Source organism: Crocodylus porosus, unplaced genomic scaffold (assembly GCF_001723895.1).
Source record: "Crocodylus porosus isolate Cpor-Errol unplaced genomic scaffold, CroPor_comp1, whole genome shotgun sequence".
Classification (NCBI taxonomy): Eukaryota; Metazoa; Chordata; order Crocodylia; family Crocodylidae; genus Crocodylus; species Crocodylus porosus.
Window position 1 is genome coordinate 188,536,850 of NW_017728886.1, and position 15,606 is coordinate 188,552,455.

Consider the following 15,606-nt stretch of genomic DNA (forward strand, 5'->3'; position numbering starts at 1 on the left):
AGGAAGCACGCATAGCCCTTAAGGCTGGGGTACACCGAGTCACCCTATAAGGGACGGGGAATAGTGCCAACATATTACCGTGGACAAGGGAATCGTAGGCAGCCTCCATTACAGAACCATAACAGCAAAGACATGGCGGGCGAGACAAGAGGGTGCTAGGTCGCCCATGTGACACGGTAAGGGGCGCAAGGGGGATCACGGCCGCCCCTGCGCCCCACCCCGTGACACAGCTTATACATGAACATGGGCTAAAATTGGTCAAGTGTAACGTAAGGACCTGCTTGACTTTAATTTGACCAGAACTACACTAGAGTTTTAGAATGTGTTACTGAACACCTTCCAACAATACTTCATAAATCATAGTCTAGACCAAGGGTGGGCAAAATACAGCCTCCGGGCTGCAGCCACCTCACAAGGCCATTTTATCTGGCCCATGGGGCCCCTAAAAAATTTAGAAAATCAGTATTTATCTACCCTTGTTTCCCATAAAAAATGACAGGAACCAAGGGCAGCAGGACACAAGGGAAGCCCGGTGGGCTCCCACAACACCACGGCCCACCTGGCCCCACTGCCTGGGAACACGTGGCTGTCCCAGTGGCACGGGAACCTCAGGTAAGCACTGCAGCCACTCGCAGCCCACCTGGGGCTGCCTGTGCCTGCTCCAGACAACCCTGCAGACTGTGAGTGGCTGCAGCATGGAGTGCTGGCCATGGGGCAGGCGAGGGGCCACTTTTCCCTGTGCTCAGCTTTTCTCCGGGCTTCTTCCTGGTGCAGAGGAAAGCGGTCCCTTCCCCACCCTGTGGCCGGCACCCCACACTGCAGCTGCTTGCAGCCTGCATGAGGCTGTCCTGAGCAGGCACAGGTAGCCCCATGCAGGCTACAAGTGGCTGCAACACAGGGCGCTGAGCAGGTGAGGAGCCACTTCCCCCTGCCCCCCCCCCCCTGCTCAGCACCACCTTGTAACCCGGCCCCACTGCCAGCCTGGGCCCCACGCTGGCTCCAGCCTTGCCCATCGGGGTTGTGCACAGCGGCAGCAGCTGTGGCCCCCCCACTTGCCGCACTGGGCAGTGTTTGCCACCACTGCCTCTGGGCTGCCCAGCATGCGAGTTCTGGTTGGGCAGCAACAGCTAACAGTGCCCAGCATGGTAAGTGGGGGGGCCGCAGCTGCTGCCACCAACGGGTGAGCCCAGTGCTGGCACGGGGCCCAGGCTGGCAGTGAAGCCTGGTTACAAGCTGGTGCCGATCACAGGGAAAAGTGGCCCCTCGCTTACCCCATGGCCAGCGCCCTGCACTGTAACCACTTGCAGTCCACACTGGGCTGCCTGTACCTGCTCCAAACAGCCCCATGTGGCTGCGAGCGCCTGCAACAGGAAGCACTGGCCACGGGGCAGGCAGGGGGCCGCTACAAGTTTTAGCATAGGTACTCCATGCTTTTAAGTAGAATTGTGGCTTCTACTTATATGTAGTACAAACTATTTTTTAAAACCTTTTTCCAGGCCAAATTAGTTCCAAATTCAACTGGGCAAAATTTGACTAAGCAGAGCTCAACTGCCAAGCCTTGTGGCTCTATCACTGGTAAGTATCCTCCCTCCCCAACCCACTGTGGAGCTTTGGATACTTCCCAAATCCAGGCAGGCATTCAACATGCAATCCCAGGCCCAGAGGCCTCAGGGTTCAGATGCCTGCAGCTTTGTTTGACATCACTTGCCCCCCGCCCCCAACTTTTACCCCTGCAGCCCCTTCCCCACTCCTTAATGTTGCACCTTGATTTCCCTGAGCATATGGAAATGAGAAGCAAATTTGAAAACACACATAGTTCGTACACTATATAAGGAGGCACATAAGTACTACTTAAAGGTATGTTTGTGGACTATCTGTACTAAAACTTGCATCAGTATTAAAAAAGGGATAAAATGCATCAATTTGTCACTGTTTTCAAAATGTATTCAGTGTAGTGGCTTATGATGACTTGAAAAAGAGTCAAGAGCTGAGGGGACTATGCTTAGTGGACCCCACTATCGTATACCTTATTCAGATGGGCTGCACTAACTTACCTTGTTGTTGGTTACCATCAGCACGTATGCCATATGGGCCATGTATTTTATAGTTGTGGTCAGTGTTGGCTCCATTTAATCAACTTCATAGCTGGTTTCCATTACTGAGCACATGCTGCTTTTAGCAGTAGTTCAAGCACAGCCAGTGTATTTACTGAGGTTTCTTTATATGCAAATGTAAAGTGAAGGGCTTTTCTCCCCATGCTGATTATGGGGAGAAAATTTTGTCTTGTAAGTAAATGCCCACTTTATGTTCAACTGCTAATTTCAGCATCCAATAGTAAGAACTAGCTGTCATATAAGGCTTCCTAATTTGAAAACTGGGTATATTGTCAATTTTACCTCAAATGGCAAAAGTGTGGATACATTCATGTGTGCTTAGGCTCTGATGCAGTTTAACACACTTATATTCCCTTAAGGCTTGATCTAACTCCAGCCCATTTAGCAGTAGTTGTATCAGGCCCTTAGTGCAGAAGTTTCTGATCCAGCAAAGCACTTAAACACATGTATAACACATGAGGAGCAGCCTCATTCTTTGCAATCAGACTATTCTCCTGGTAAAGTTATGCATGTCCTTAAGATGTTTGCTAGATCAGACTCTAGAGGTAATTCACTGCAAACAGTGGGGCAGTGGACAGATGCCAAGCATGTAAGCAGTTTAAGTTACAATTTAAGACTGAGTTCTACAAAGTGTATAGGCAGCAGAAAAATAAACACACAAAAATAAAAGGTTTTATCAAAGATCAAAGTAGCATTGGTCTTGCAGTGATCAGTGAATATATGAGTTTTGTTTGTTAGTATATTTTATTGGGCCAACTGTGTATTTGAAAAAGATGTTAAACAAGTTTTCAAGTACAAAATGTCTTTCCTCATGTCTGAGAAATAAGCAGATACTGCCTAGGCTAAATATCAGATAGGATATTTCTTTCTGTCTAAATGAAAGTGTGATCACTTAAACAAGAAGTGGGCAAGGAAAAAGAGCTGAAATATATAAAGTTAATTGTGTTTTTTTTTTTGTTTGTTTGTTTTTTTGTTTTTTTTATATATACATTTCAAAGGGAAAAGAGCTATTAGTAGCTGTGGAGCACAGAAAGGTTAGCAAAGGGAGCACATAAATGTAATGAGCCATGAAACCACTGTCCTTGTTAGGGCCATGATTTTTGGATCAACTTTGATACAGAAGGCACAGCAGCAGTTAGAGTCTAATAAGCACACAGCCCAATCTGCTGACTTCAGCATGTGATATGTAGCATACCATGTTGTAGTAGTGTTTTATGTTGAAAATTTCTATATTTCTATAGGTGTTATATACCCAGCACTCATAGAAGACCTAACTCGCAAAAGCCCTTTGAAATTCCAACCCTGTTTTCACGACAAGCGTTAATTAGATGCCATCTCCGCTTCCGAAGTGTCACACATTACCTGCCTTGGCTGGTTGACCTTTGCTCCCGAAGACAGCAATAATCGGATTACATCCAGAAAGCCTCCTTGGGCAGCCAGGAATAGTGCACTAGCTCCATCCTGAATAAAAACAAATGAAGTATATTAAGTACTGAACTACACCAGATTTATACATAAAATACTTGTTCACTTTATTATGTTCTTGGGCCACTCAATAACACACAAGACGCTGATTGCCACAATGCATGATTTAGTTCACACAACAGACCAAACTGTGTGTAGCACCTTCTTTTAAATACACAAAAGTAATGACTACCATTCAGTGAAAACTTGAGCTTCAACCAGGGCCAATAGTACAAACGCCACATCTAAATGCAAGAGCATAGAGATATCTGAATAAATGAATGAACTGGCACAGGTGCCAGAAATTGTATAGCGGCATTGATGAGGCACAAGACTCAAGGTAATTAGCCCTGCTGAGAAGCAGGGTATGTTAGCCTAAGTAGAGTGCTGTGCTAACATGGCAGTGGGTTATACCTGGTAAAGTATTTCATAGAGCTTGTAAGAAGGTTTTGAAAAAAAATAACAATTCTGTTAATTTTTTAATCATTTTGCTGAAAGATTTTGGTTTGGTGTTCCTTTTCCCAACACAATGTGCTGCTGCTTCTACTAAAACAATTTCAATTTTAGGTTTTCAGGCAAACATGTTTTGAACTTTCCAGGTAATTTGGGGAGGAAACAGCCATGTTTTGTTGCAAAAAAAAAATTGGAAAGGGGAAAAAAAATACAACCTCCTCTTACTATTTCATCTATTTAATTAAAGGTAGAAACTTGCAGGGGTTAAGACAGGGCATTCAGAAAAGTTGCAATCTCTATCTATGTTGATACCAGTGAAGAGCATATTGAGCATCTAGATCCCAGCAAAGAGTATAAACCACTTTGCTTATCCAGTGATTAAGAGAGAGCTTTTTGGTTTAAGTATATACATGGAAACGTACTAGAATCCTTCTGGAACTGCATATATGCAGACACAAAGAGTTTATTTTTATCACAGCCTAAAGGGGCACGTTAGGGAAAACTCCTTGCTAAAATATTAGTTGTGCTTCCCTGCACTGGGCCTCAACTAGACTACTTGAAATACAGAAGTTATGCTTTATATCCCCCCTCCCCCCCCCCAATCAACAGGGGCCTTTTACAGAGTTAGTGGGATGCAATGATCCTTGCTCCAGATTTGGAAAGTTTATTCTTGATACTAAGACATCAGCTGCTAAGAACCTTACAGTAAAGAAGGAAAATATGGAATGGATATTATTTTTCACCTTTCTTTTGTTCTGCAAGTCTTACACTTGCAGGAGCTAAAGATTATTTTACTTGTTTATGTGCTGACTAGTTGCAACATGACAGGCTGATATAACTATGGATTGGCCAGACTTTGCGCTGTTTTTGTCTTGGAAGTGTGCATCTGCACAAAGCAGGGAGATTGTCTAGCCCTCCCAGACCTAACCCACAAGACAGGCAGAGCAGGAGTCCTTCTGTTCAGGTGCTTCTTTCAGAACAGGAAGTGGTGTTTTGTCATCTTAAACCAGCTCTTCAGTATAGCAACCAATCAATACAAAAACCAAAGTTTCCTTTAATTAGGGTCCTTCTCTTCCTAACATTTAGTCAATTTAAAGATTAAAATGTAAATCTTGATGCTTTTGGAATAACTGCTCTGTCAGACATGTTTTTGAAGTCTTTCACTGGGAAATTTGCCAAACAAACAGCTAGGCAGATACCACCTTACAAACTCAACTCAGTAATGACATGCAAAAAACTGGAGCTAATCCTTGTTTTTGTGGGAATGTGCTTTTTATTTTATTCTTTTTTGAACTGGATGCTTATTGTGCAGCTGTATGACTAGGCAAACCTATAAAAACAGGCTTTCTGATGCAGTTGAGAAACGCTGCGTCATTCCAGAAGATAGGCTTGGGAAGTCATTTTATTGCCTTCATACTTACATTTCCAGGTGTGGCAAGTACTGTTATTTTTAGACCCCAGTGGAAATCCTTCGTATCCCATAGCATAAAATGATGAACACTGGTAATTATAGCCTTTCAGATTAGAAAGGTAATCATTGTTTGTGCAATAATAAATAGAGAACACCCTTTTTAACAAGTCATGGCCAGGTGTGTCATGTAGAAGAGAGATTGTGTATCTGGGCTTTGAATCTGTAAGGTGAGAATTTCTATGATGTATTAAGTGCCCTCAGCTCCCAGTGAAGTCAGCAGGAGTGGAACATGCTCAGCCTCTCACGTAGCAACAGTCTGTATCTTGCAGAATTGAACATCCTGTAGTACTAGCCAAAAGAACAACATAACCACATGACTGACTTCCTTTTTAACGTAGCTGATTTGATTTTAGTTAGGAGTAGGGGACGGCACTGAAAAATCAGCTGTTCTTTAGAGCTGTTCGAAGCTTTGGTCCCCAATTCAATCCAGCAGAGATTCGGCCCAATTCAGTGGCCGAATGTCTGAATCGAATCAGAGGACCCTTTAATCTCTCCGAATCAATTTGGAGACGTGGCGATTCGGACATAGAGACAGCTTTAAAATGTTTTTCTACATACCTCTAGGTAGCAGGGGCTCGTGAGTGCTGCAATGCTGGGGCACAGGCACTGTCCCACAGGAGTGTAGGGGGCTCCCCAGTGTGCTTGGCAGCAGACCTGGAAGTGGACCAGAAGCACTTCCGGTCTGGGTCCGCCAGGGAGCACAGTGGAGGCCCCCCCCACCGGTGACTGGTGCTTCCTGGGCCTGTGGGGGAGGGGGCACCCGATGTCCCCCCACGGCCAATCTCTGAGCTGGGGGGCCATGCTGGGGCCCCCCAGCACACTCCCCAGTTCACTGCTGAGCACACAGGGCCCCCCTGCGCTCCTGTTGGACACTTCATCCACCCCAGTATCGCTGCATTCACAAGCCACACTGGTACCTCAAGGTACGTAGAAAAAACTTTTAAAGCTGTGTCTATGTCCAAATTGCTGATTCCTTGAATCAGCATTGAATCTTTAGATTCGGTTTTGGCCAAATCAAATCAGGGACAGTGATCCGAATGAATAGCTCATATCACTGTCCCAGATTCAGGCCAAATCCAAATTGAACAGGGCCTATTTCACACACCTCTACTATTAATTTCTACAGTATTACAGCTCAGCTTGATTGAGAACTGCAGTAAGTTAGATGGGGATTCGGCCAAAGACATGACCACTGCCTTCCAGCTTTATTGAAAAGTCCAACTAAATTACGCTCATTGAGTCACTTTTTATTTTTCTTAATTTTATTACTTTTTCTTCAAAGCACACTCACAGGTTAAGAATGCCCAGTAAGTTCACTTTGCTTGGATACTGGTATAAAATGAGTTTAAGGAAATGCAACTGCAGTTCTATCTTAGCATTATCTGCAGATCTACCTGCTAAAACCAAGAGCCTGATTCTACGCTGACTTGAAATTTATGAAGCTGTTTGCACCTGTGCAATGCAGTGTAAACAATTATTCTGACATGAACCCGTGTAGACCCTTTTGGACAAATATATATTGTATAGATGCTTTCCATCACAGGAGGCTAGACTTGATGGTCTAGGAGGTCCTTGTCAATTCCATGTTTTCTGTAGTAAAACCTGGCACTTGCGTTGTCCAGGTGTAACAGATGGCACAAGACAGAAGAGAGAATCAGGTTCCAAGGCTTTAAAGTTTCCTTTATAATTACAATAAACCTAAAATGAACTAAATCCCCTTTCCTGACCTTGTACACTTCTCACAGTACCACAAGGAGCAGACTGTTATCACAATTACATTTAAAAGAAGAGACAATCTTTGGCAAATGCCTTACAGTGCTGGAGCTAAGAACACCTGAAGCAGGGGAACCGTCAAAACCACAGCTTGCTTGCTTGTTCCATGTCTACTTCAAATAAACTCACGTAAAGTTGATCGTGAACGTTGGCACCGTGCTTCAGCAGAGTATCCGCCACTTTTGCATGCCCATATTGACAAGCTGCTAGCAGAGCAGTGCCTCCATCCTGCAAACAAAGAATGGGTACAGTAGGAAGAGACGTCAAATGCTATACAGAATTAGGTGCCTAAACATTTCATGGCTCTGTCACTAGAAGAATTCTTATTCTGAGGTTTCTTCAGTGAGGGACAGAAACAAAGACAACTCTGTTCTGAATTCCCCTTCCACACTTTCCCTTAGGAGAAGATTTACTTCCTTTCCTACTCCGTCTTTCTACCTCCACTCTCACACATATAGCACTCAGCTTACCTACTCCTGCCCTGTCCCACTAGGTTAATGCCAGCACATCAATCCCAGTGAACTAATAGTCGCATGCCACTGATCTCACCTTTAACAGCCACTACATCTGCCTCAGTTTCAATTCCTCTTTTACCACAGTGCAATGTCCTGTTACATCTTGACTCCCACCTGCTAATTCCCTGCCTGAGAAGCAAAATAGGCAAGACATGCTTCCAGAAGTGTTTCATAGGTGTACAAGTTCAGAGATCAAACTCAACACTGCAAGCATAAGTCCCTGCTGTTTCAGCTAAAGAATCCATTTCCTTAGGTGTGAGGAATCACGCGTTGTTACAGTCCATGTCTGTCAGCCACTAGGGGGAGAAAGGACTGCATACATTAAGCATGTTTTTGGAGCTCTCTCTTAGTGGACAAACAGTATAGCTGGAAAAGAAAGTTAGACAAGCTTTGGGGCACAAAACGCCCTTCCTCAGGGCTCCAAAGTGGCTCTTCAAAGGGCACTCTGCACCAAAGGCTAGGGACAGGCATTACACACAAACTAGTTTAAGTGATGAGAAACTGGTTTAAACCTGTAACATAACAGAAGCTCAGTGCACATAAACCAGTTTCAAAACAGCTGAAACTGGTTTAAGGTAAAGCTGGTTAAATGTAGTATCAGAGACTTAACTGATTTGGGTCAAACCGTTTTTATGAAACTTCTGTCCCAGACCCCCTCCTGGTTCAAGTTATATACAGTCCCCCAGCATCCCAGCACGCTTTCCAGCCCTGGGCTGGGCTGTGCTGTCTGCTCCAGCACAGAAGGGTTGTGGGGAGGAGGAGGAGGCAGGGACTGCCCCCCATGCAAACCCCAGGTGGGGTCTGAGGCCAAGGAAGGGGGTTAAACCCACTCCACCCACCCTGCACCCCCCGCCCCCAGTACAGAGCTGCCCTGCTGCTGAATTTGCTGAAACCTACTACTGGATGCACCTGTGGGCTACAAATCCCAGAAGTACCTGGAAGCAGGATGAGGAAGTGATATGCAGGGATCCTGTTTTTTTCCTATACAAAAAAAAATCCTCAATTTTCAGTTTTTTAAAAATTAAGCCAAAATCCACATCTTTCCATGATTAAAATGAAATACCACTAATATATAGATATATACCAAAAATTGGGGATTTTTTTTTAATCGGAGAAAACCAGGATCTCTTCTGATCATAATAGTAGATTCTTTTCTCCTACATGAAACACCTAGTGCTAGTGCTGAGGCATGACACTCATTTTGGAGGTTTTACAGAAGTTAGCTGACAGCAAAGAAGTGATGAAAATGCACAGATACAGGGTTTCTCTCCTAGCTCTGAGGTGGAGTATACTCTAGTTGGCATAGACCCACTGTCCATCTCCACCCAAACTGACCCCTTCTGCCCCATCCTGTCCAACCTGTTTCTTTGTCCTATTCCCAGCTTATTATATTTACCTGTCTAGTGACAGTTTCTATTCCTCAGGTTTCTCATCCCAGTCTTCTCACGCAGCCTTAGCTGAACTAACTCATTGTGGCTATCAGTAACCACTCCCTAAATTTACACACACTCTCCTAATCTCCCCTACTTCTCCACTGCCTCACAAAGCAAACAAGCCTTAACAGTGAGAAATTGCTACTCTAATATTCTAAGCATATTAATTGGTATTACTGTAGTAACAATGGTATAATACTGGTCAGTGAAGACAGTTTACTGTATCACTGTAGGGAGTCATATGACTTTTCTTTATCAATATCAATAATCAATTGATCTAATTTAATAGAGGACTACTGGAAATAACAGGCAGGAGGGTAATACAATCAATCCCATCATAACACACATGAAAGATAATGGAGAGACACATTAGCTTCAAGGATGATAGCTTCTCCAACACCTCGTAAGCCTTATTTTGCCAGTGTTGAGTTAACAGAGTAAGGCCCCCCCCCGGCAGGTGTTACTCTTATTGCACAATGAACCTATTACTCCCACAATAAATTGTAACTTGCCACACATTCAAGCAATTTATTGCATGATAAAATTGGCAAACCAGCCTCAAAAATGTACCTTCTTATATATAGAACATCTTAGTGGCAGGCTTGTATTGTGCTTTAATTTGGCATGTTACACACAGATTGATAGGGCTTGGCTGGGTCCTCTGGCATCCCAGAGTAAACAGCTTCCTGCCTCTGTCTCCCCTTTTGGTAAACTGAAGCTGTGGTCATCCCAGTTTTCTGCAAAGAGAGTCTTCCTGGCCAGAGCCAAAATGCTCCAGTTTTGTGCAAGGAGCAGAGGACATTCCCTTTCAGCTGAAGCTGTCTTGAGCATTCCCACGATGGGTCAAACAGCACTGGTTCTGCCCCCCACCCTTTGTATAGTCCTGGTTACCCTGGTTCTGTGCAAGGGACAGGGGAGCAGAGGTCATAGTTCACAGATCAGATGATTGGAGGAACAAGTCCTATTCCCCATTATACAGGCATTCACTCCACAGCAAAAGGGGGAGAAGGGGCAACCTGGATCCATCCCTAACAGCAGCTCTCCAGCTAGTCCTGGTAAGTATCAGCAGGGCAAGCTCCTGTGCTGCTTTCCTCCCTGCAGACAGCCAGATACATTTTCATCACATGACAAAATTCCTCAGTACCTGTTGCATAACGGGAATAACATCTGCCAGGGGCCTAAGTGGCTATAAATGTTTAAGAAGTGACTTTTTCTTTGAGAAGGAAGATCAAAAGCAGCTTTTAAAGGCTATCTCCCTGAAGGAGATGGGAGAGAAATGATTTGTGACTTAATGGAACAAGTGTGTCACCAAAGCCCTACGAGTGCTGGGAAGAAAGAGGCAGTCTATAGAACAGCTTCTATAAGCAGTCAAATTTACCAGGATCTCTATGTGGAAGACAAGCTCCTAGTAAGCCAGATGTGCACAATCTGCTTATTGTTTTAAGACCCGTTTTCTGGGTTCTCAATAAATACTACTTTATTTTAAGAATGCTCCTTGATTGCTGGATACTATTGGAGGGAACCCAGCTTCAGAGACTGAACCAAAGACACGTCCACTGAGGTAATCACACCTTCAGACTTCGGCCCAATTTTGAATCTGAGAGTGGGATTGCTCTGCAATTTCACCCTGAAAGATGAGATGGCTCAAGGCCTGTGCCTCTCCTGGGGTGCGCTCCACAGAGCATGAAGGTTCAGAGCTGAGTTTACTTTTTTCAGCCTATCGTTTATTTCCCCAAAAATAAATCCAGTTTCAGAAAAAGTTGAAACTTTTCAATTTTGGGCTGAAATTGATGAACAGTCTCAGGGGAAAAAAAGAATATTTGATAAATGTAAAAATATTTCATAGTCCACAAGGAAACTTAGGTAAATAAAGAAGGCACTTCCCTCCCTTTTACATATTATAACTGAGCGATTTTAGGCACTTACCTGGAATATACAAGACCAGATTCAATGAAACTTTCTGACAGACTTGAAGCAGGTATTTGAACCTTAGCTCCCATTTCCCAGAAGATGCCCTTACAGCTGAGCAATAGGAAAAGTCTTTAAATCTCACCTATTGAAAAAGTGTCACCCTTGGTATTAACACTTAAAAAAGCATTGGGACAAAAAGAGTGCAAGCAACTCTTCAGCCCAGTGATTTGACAGCTCACTTGATAGGTAGGAGACCTAGGTTCTAATTCCTGTTCCAAAGTTTTATGCAAATATACATTGTATGCATATTTTGTATATTTCTGTATTGACATATATTCATTTTATACACACACACATATATGTGGATCGCTCTCTCAACACACACACACACACCATTATATTTTATGCAAAGCAGAACAGCTTCAGCAGAAATGGTTGACAAGTTATTTGTGCAGCTCTAGTCAGAGGTAGTTAAATCCAGTAAGTGTGACAAACCACCCTCAGCTTTGTTGGATCAAAATGAGGAGCTGAGTCCAGGATCCTTTACTGAAAAACACCATGTTGTAAGCCCCACTATGTAGAAGGACTGCCAAACCACTGAAACATATATTGCCCATTAAAAGAAGAAACAACCCGAAATCAATCAACCTTTGGTCCCTCCCTTCTCCTGTCCTCATTCATCTTCCTTCTTCCTTTTTGCTCCTTTTTACCTTCTACCTTGCTATCTCTCCTCTTCAACTTGACCCCCTTCCTTGCATGCCAGCAGAGTGTGACTATTGCTGACCTGTAGAGAGAGCAGGGTGCTGAAATGAAGAAAGGAGGGCAGGAAATAAGACAGACAGGGTTTTAGAGCCTGTTTCCCTTTCAGCCATTTAACATAATCTTTTATTTGCTTTTGTGTGTTTTCCTCTCCCCTTTCATGTACATTTTGGAATACTGACTTTTGCTGAAAGGAGTGAAGAGCTGAGGCAGCATCTTTTTTTTACTGGCAAACAGCTTGGAAAGTCTGAGTACAGCAGCAATTCAGAGCAAAGGGATATGTATAATCACGGCACAGCTATTAAGAAATAACTATTCTGCAAGTACAGACATCAGACGCTTACAACCAGAAGGCACCAGAGATTGTATAACTGAAAGGAAGCTGTATAGCCAGGCATTATTAACTGTCCTGCATTTGTGCACACTGCTTGCCTGAGACAATTTCATTTCAGTATGAACTCCCATATTTGGTTCTTGTAATCCCTTACTTTCAATATGCCACCAGATTCCACCACCTACAGAGCTCAGATATCACTGGATGATACAGAGCCAGCCCTCCTGGGCAGCCTCCTACAGGTTTTCTCTTCTCCTCCCATCTCAAACAGCGTCCTCTGTAAACATTCAGGATAACAGCACCTCACACAATCGTGTTACCTGGTCTGGTGCTATTCTGGAATTCCTCAGGCCATCCTCCTACCTCTCACATCTCTCCCTCCAGACGCCAGAGATTTCCCTAAAATCATTACCTAAAAATCCCCTGGAATAATGCCATTTTAGAACATGCATTTTACCAAAAGGAACTGGTCCTGAACAATCAGGTCAAGACTTGAAAAACTAACTCTCCATTGATATTTGGCTTGTGGATTGCATTGCTCAGGAAACATGCAATTAAGGAAATCCCTTTTATGAACCTTTTGTTATGTCCCATTTCAAATTAATGAAAGAAGCTCAGGATAGCAAAATAGCAAAGACCTCTAAACATTCTGATTGGTGATATTAACATGGGAATAACAGTGAAGCTTGGTTACAGCATTCTCAAGAATCATAACATTCATTTGCCTTTGTAACACCAGCAAGTACAATATAAGTGACTTAGAAGCACTATTCAGTAATTGCCTGTTCTGGCTATCAAAATTGGTCTCAACTCAGACTTGCTGGAAAAGCCTAAGGAGTGGTGAGGCTTAAATGTCCACATTAGGTATTTCTCCAAGACGGTAGTATCTGAATGACACATATGGTAATTAAAATTTAGGGGAAAAAATTGCCATTACATGGCTGAACAGATCTATTTACTGCCGTGTGTTTGGTTTGTTGTTATTAGGGATGCACCAATAGAGATATTTTTGGGCCAATACCAATGGCTGATTTTTAACAAGCCATATCAGCCAACACCAATCTGATCGCCGATATGCAGCCAGGCAGCTTGGAGGGCAGCATCCAGCTGGTAAGTCTGTTGTGAAGGAAGGGGCAAGAGAAGGGGTAGATCGAGGCTCCTGTGGTGATGGAGGGAGTGGGTCTGGGGCAGACACTGCACAGTCAGGGTGGGACATGAGATAGTGCTGCAAACAGCTTGTCTGTGGGGGAGCAGCTCCTGGCACTGCACGCACCCCAGGAGGGCATAGGGGGCGTGTGCTCCCAGATCTGTGGGGGGGCAAGGGCAGGCTGCCGCTGCAGGCTGGGGCCAGAGAAGCACTGGGCTCTTCCTGGTTGGGGGTTGGGCCGGGCTGCCCTTGGGGCAGGCAGCAGCAGTGCTGGGAGCGGGGCTACAGGGGGGCTGAAGCCACCCCAAAATTTACTATAGCCCTCCTCCCAGCACACTGCCATGTGCCCTGAGCGCAGCTCAACCCAGCCCCCCACCCTGGGAAGAGCCCAGAACTGGCCCCAACCCCAGCCCACAGCAGCAGCCCGCCTTTGCCCCGCACATAGATCCAGGGCACACGCCCCTCATGACCTCCTGGGGTGCGTGCAGTGCCAGGAGATGCCCCTCACTCCGTCCCTTCCAGATGAGCCGCTTGTGGCTGTTCTGTGCCCTGCCCCAGCTGTGCAGCGCCTGCCCCAGCCCCTCCCTCACCGCAGGGGCCTTGATCTGCTCGTCCCCCCCAGCACCCTTTACCTCACAACAGATTTACCAGCTGGACCCAGCTGCTCTCCACACTGCCAGTCTGCACTCCTGGCCACTTGCATGCTGTGCTGTAGCTGCGCACATGCGCAGGCCATTTATCGGCGACATTATCAGCCACATCAGCTACTACAAGCTGACTGCCTATACTGTCAATTTTCTCCGATCCAAAATGGGACAGATGTATTGGTGTACCTCTAGTTATTATAATTTCTTGTCCTCATTTACTGTGGCAAAGCCATTGCAAACTGACTAATTTTGTAATGGGCTTTCATATAATCAGGCTCAGGCTTAGTCTTCTTCCAGTGTTTAATTCTCAACTGACTATCTTCATTGTAAAGAGCAACCTTATCTCTGGCTCACCAAGGGTTTCACTGGGAACTTCTAGTTTCCTTTTTAGCTGCACCATGTCAGAGGGGGCTGCTGCTTTGGTGGATCTTGAGTGGATAGGTGATTCCTTAATGTCCTAAACCACAGACATTTACATTTTAGACTGGGATCCTGAACTGACACGAAGTGGAGAGCCTGTGGCTGATGCAAGATACTGACTTGGTATATTCCCCCTTTTTTCCTGTGCTAAAACCTGGGCTTTTGCATTCTAGACAAACTGGATTTCTTGTTGCACCCACCATTAGCCTCAGCTACAGTGAGTTGCAGAAACTCATTCTGGAATTTTCAAACATAAAAATCACTGGGGTGAGATCTTTACCCAAAAAAAGGACTGTAGTCTCTAGGCAAGCAGCAGGTGAAACAAGACCACTACCATTACTACGTTGGTGTCCAGGATTAATGATGCATCCCATAAGGCCATCAGGCTCTATACCACAGCCAATGGAGAACAGACACTTCTGATGAAGGGAGGTATCAGTAGGATGGCTCCTTCCTTCTAATAGTAACTTTTACACACCAGTATCACTTTAATTTTGCTCAGGTTTAGCTTGAATCAGCTGGTTTCCATTCAATGTCTGATTTCTTAGGCATTGTGAACTTAATGCCAAAGGCAACCATGATATGGAGCTCACTGTCACCAAACTTAGCTTTTGGGGAGACCGTGAGAAGGGGAGACACTAGTGACTCCTGAGTAACTCCACATGTGATACTGGGGAATTAGAAAACACTGAGTATTTCTTCAGCTTCTGCCTAAGTACTCAGCGTGGCTCCTTCTAGTGATCTTCTCCACTGGTGGGTTGGTGCTGCCTTCCAAATAAAACCTGCCTGGTGCTTTACTAATGGCAGATGTATTCTGTGTCTGTCTTCTCCACAGCGATCTTAAGCAATACTTGTTTGCTTAATAATGCACTGAAGATACACCAGTACGATTCAGAAGCTTGTTTCTTGATAAATCCTGTAATGAGGCCAGATCAGAGCCCTGGGCCTAGCTAGTCCCAATCAGTGAACTAGGGCAGTCCATCCCTGAGGCTGCAGGGAAACAGGCACCAGCTGCAGTGAGCCCAAATCAGTGCCTAACACACTCCTAATGTAATGAGGCAATGAGGGCAACTAATCCCATGAGGCAACCGGTAACAGGCTCCACCTAATCCAGCCTTTAAAAGCTAGGCCTGCAGTGCTCTATCTGGACAAAGATTAAGGTACT

At 44.7% G+C, this 15,606-nt stretch overlaps 1 protein-coding gene across 2 annotated transcripts in view; it reads right to left on the reverse strand.

Annotated features, from left to right (window-relative positions):
• ANKRD29 (ankyrin repeat domain 29) overlaps nt 1–15,606 on the reverse strand; it is a 41,279-nt gene that overhangs the window by 8,859 nt on the left and 16,814 nt on the right. For both annotated transcript variants that reach the window (XM_019547054.1, XM_019547051.1), the window contains 2 exons: nt 7,405–7,503; nt 3,477–3,575 (listed from right to left, as the gene is read on the reverse strand). In XM_019547054.1, the coding sequence (XP_019402599.1) occupies nt 3,477–3,575; nt 7,405–7,503 (198 nt within the window). The remainder of the gene's footprint in view (nt 1–3,476; nt 3,576–7,404; nt 7,504–15,606) is intronic.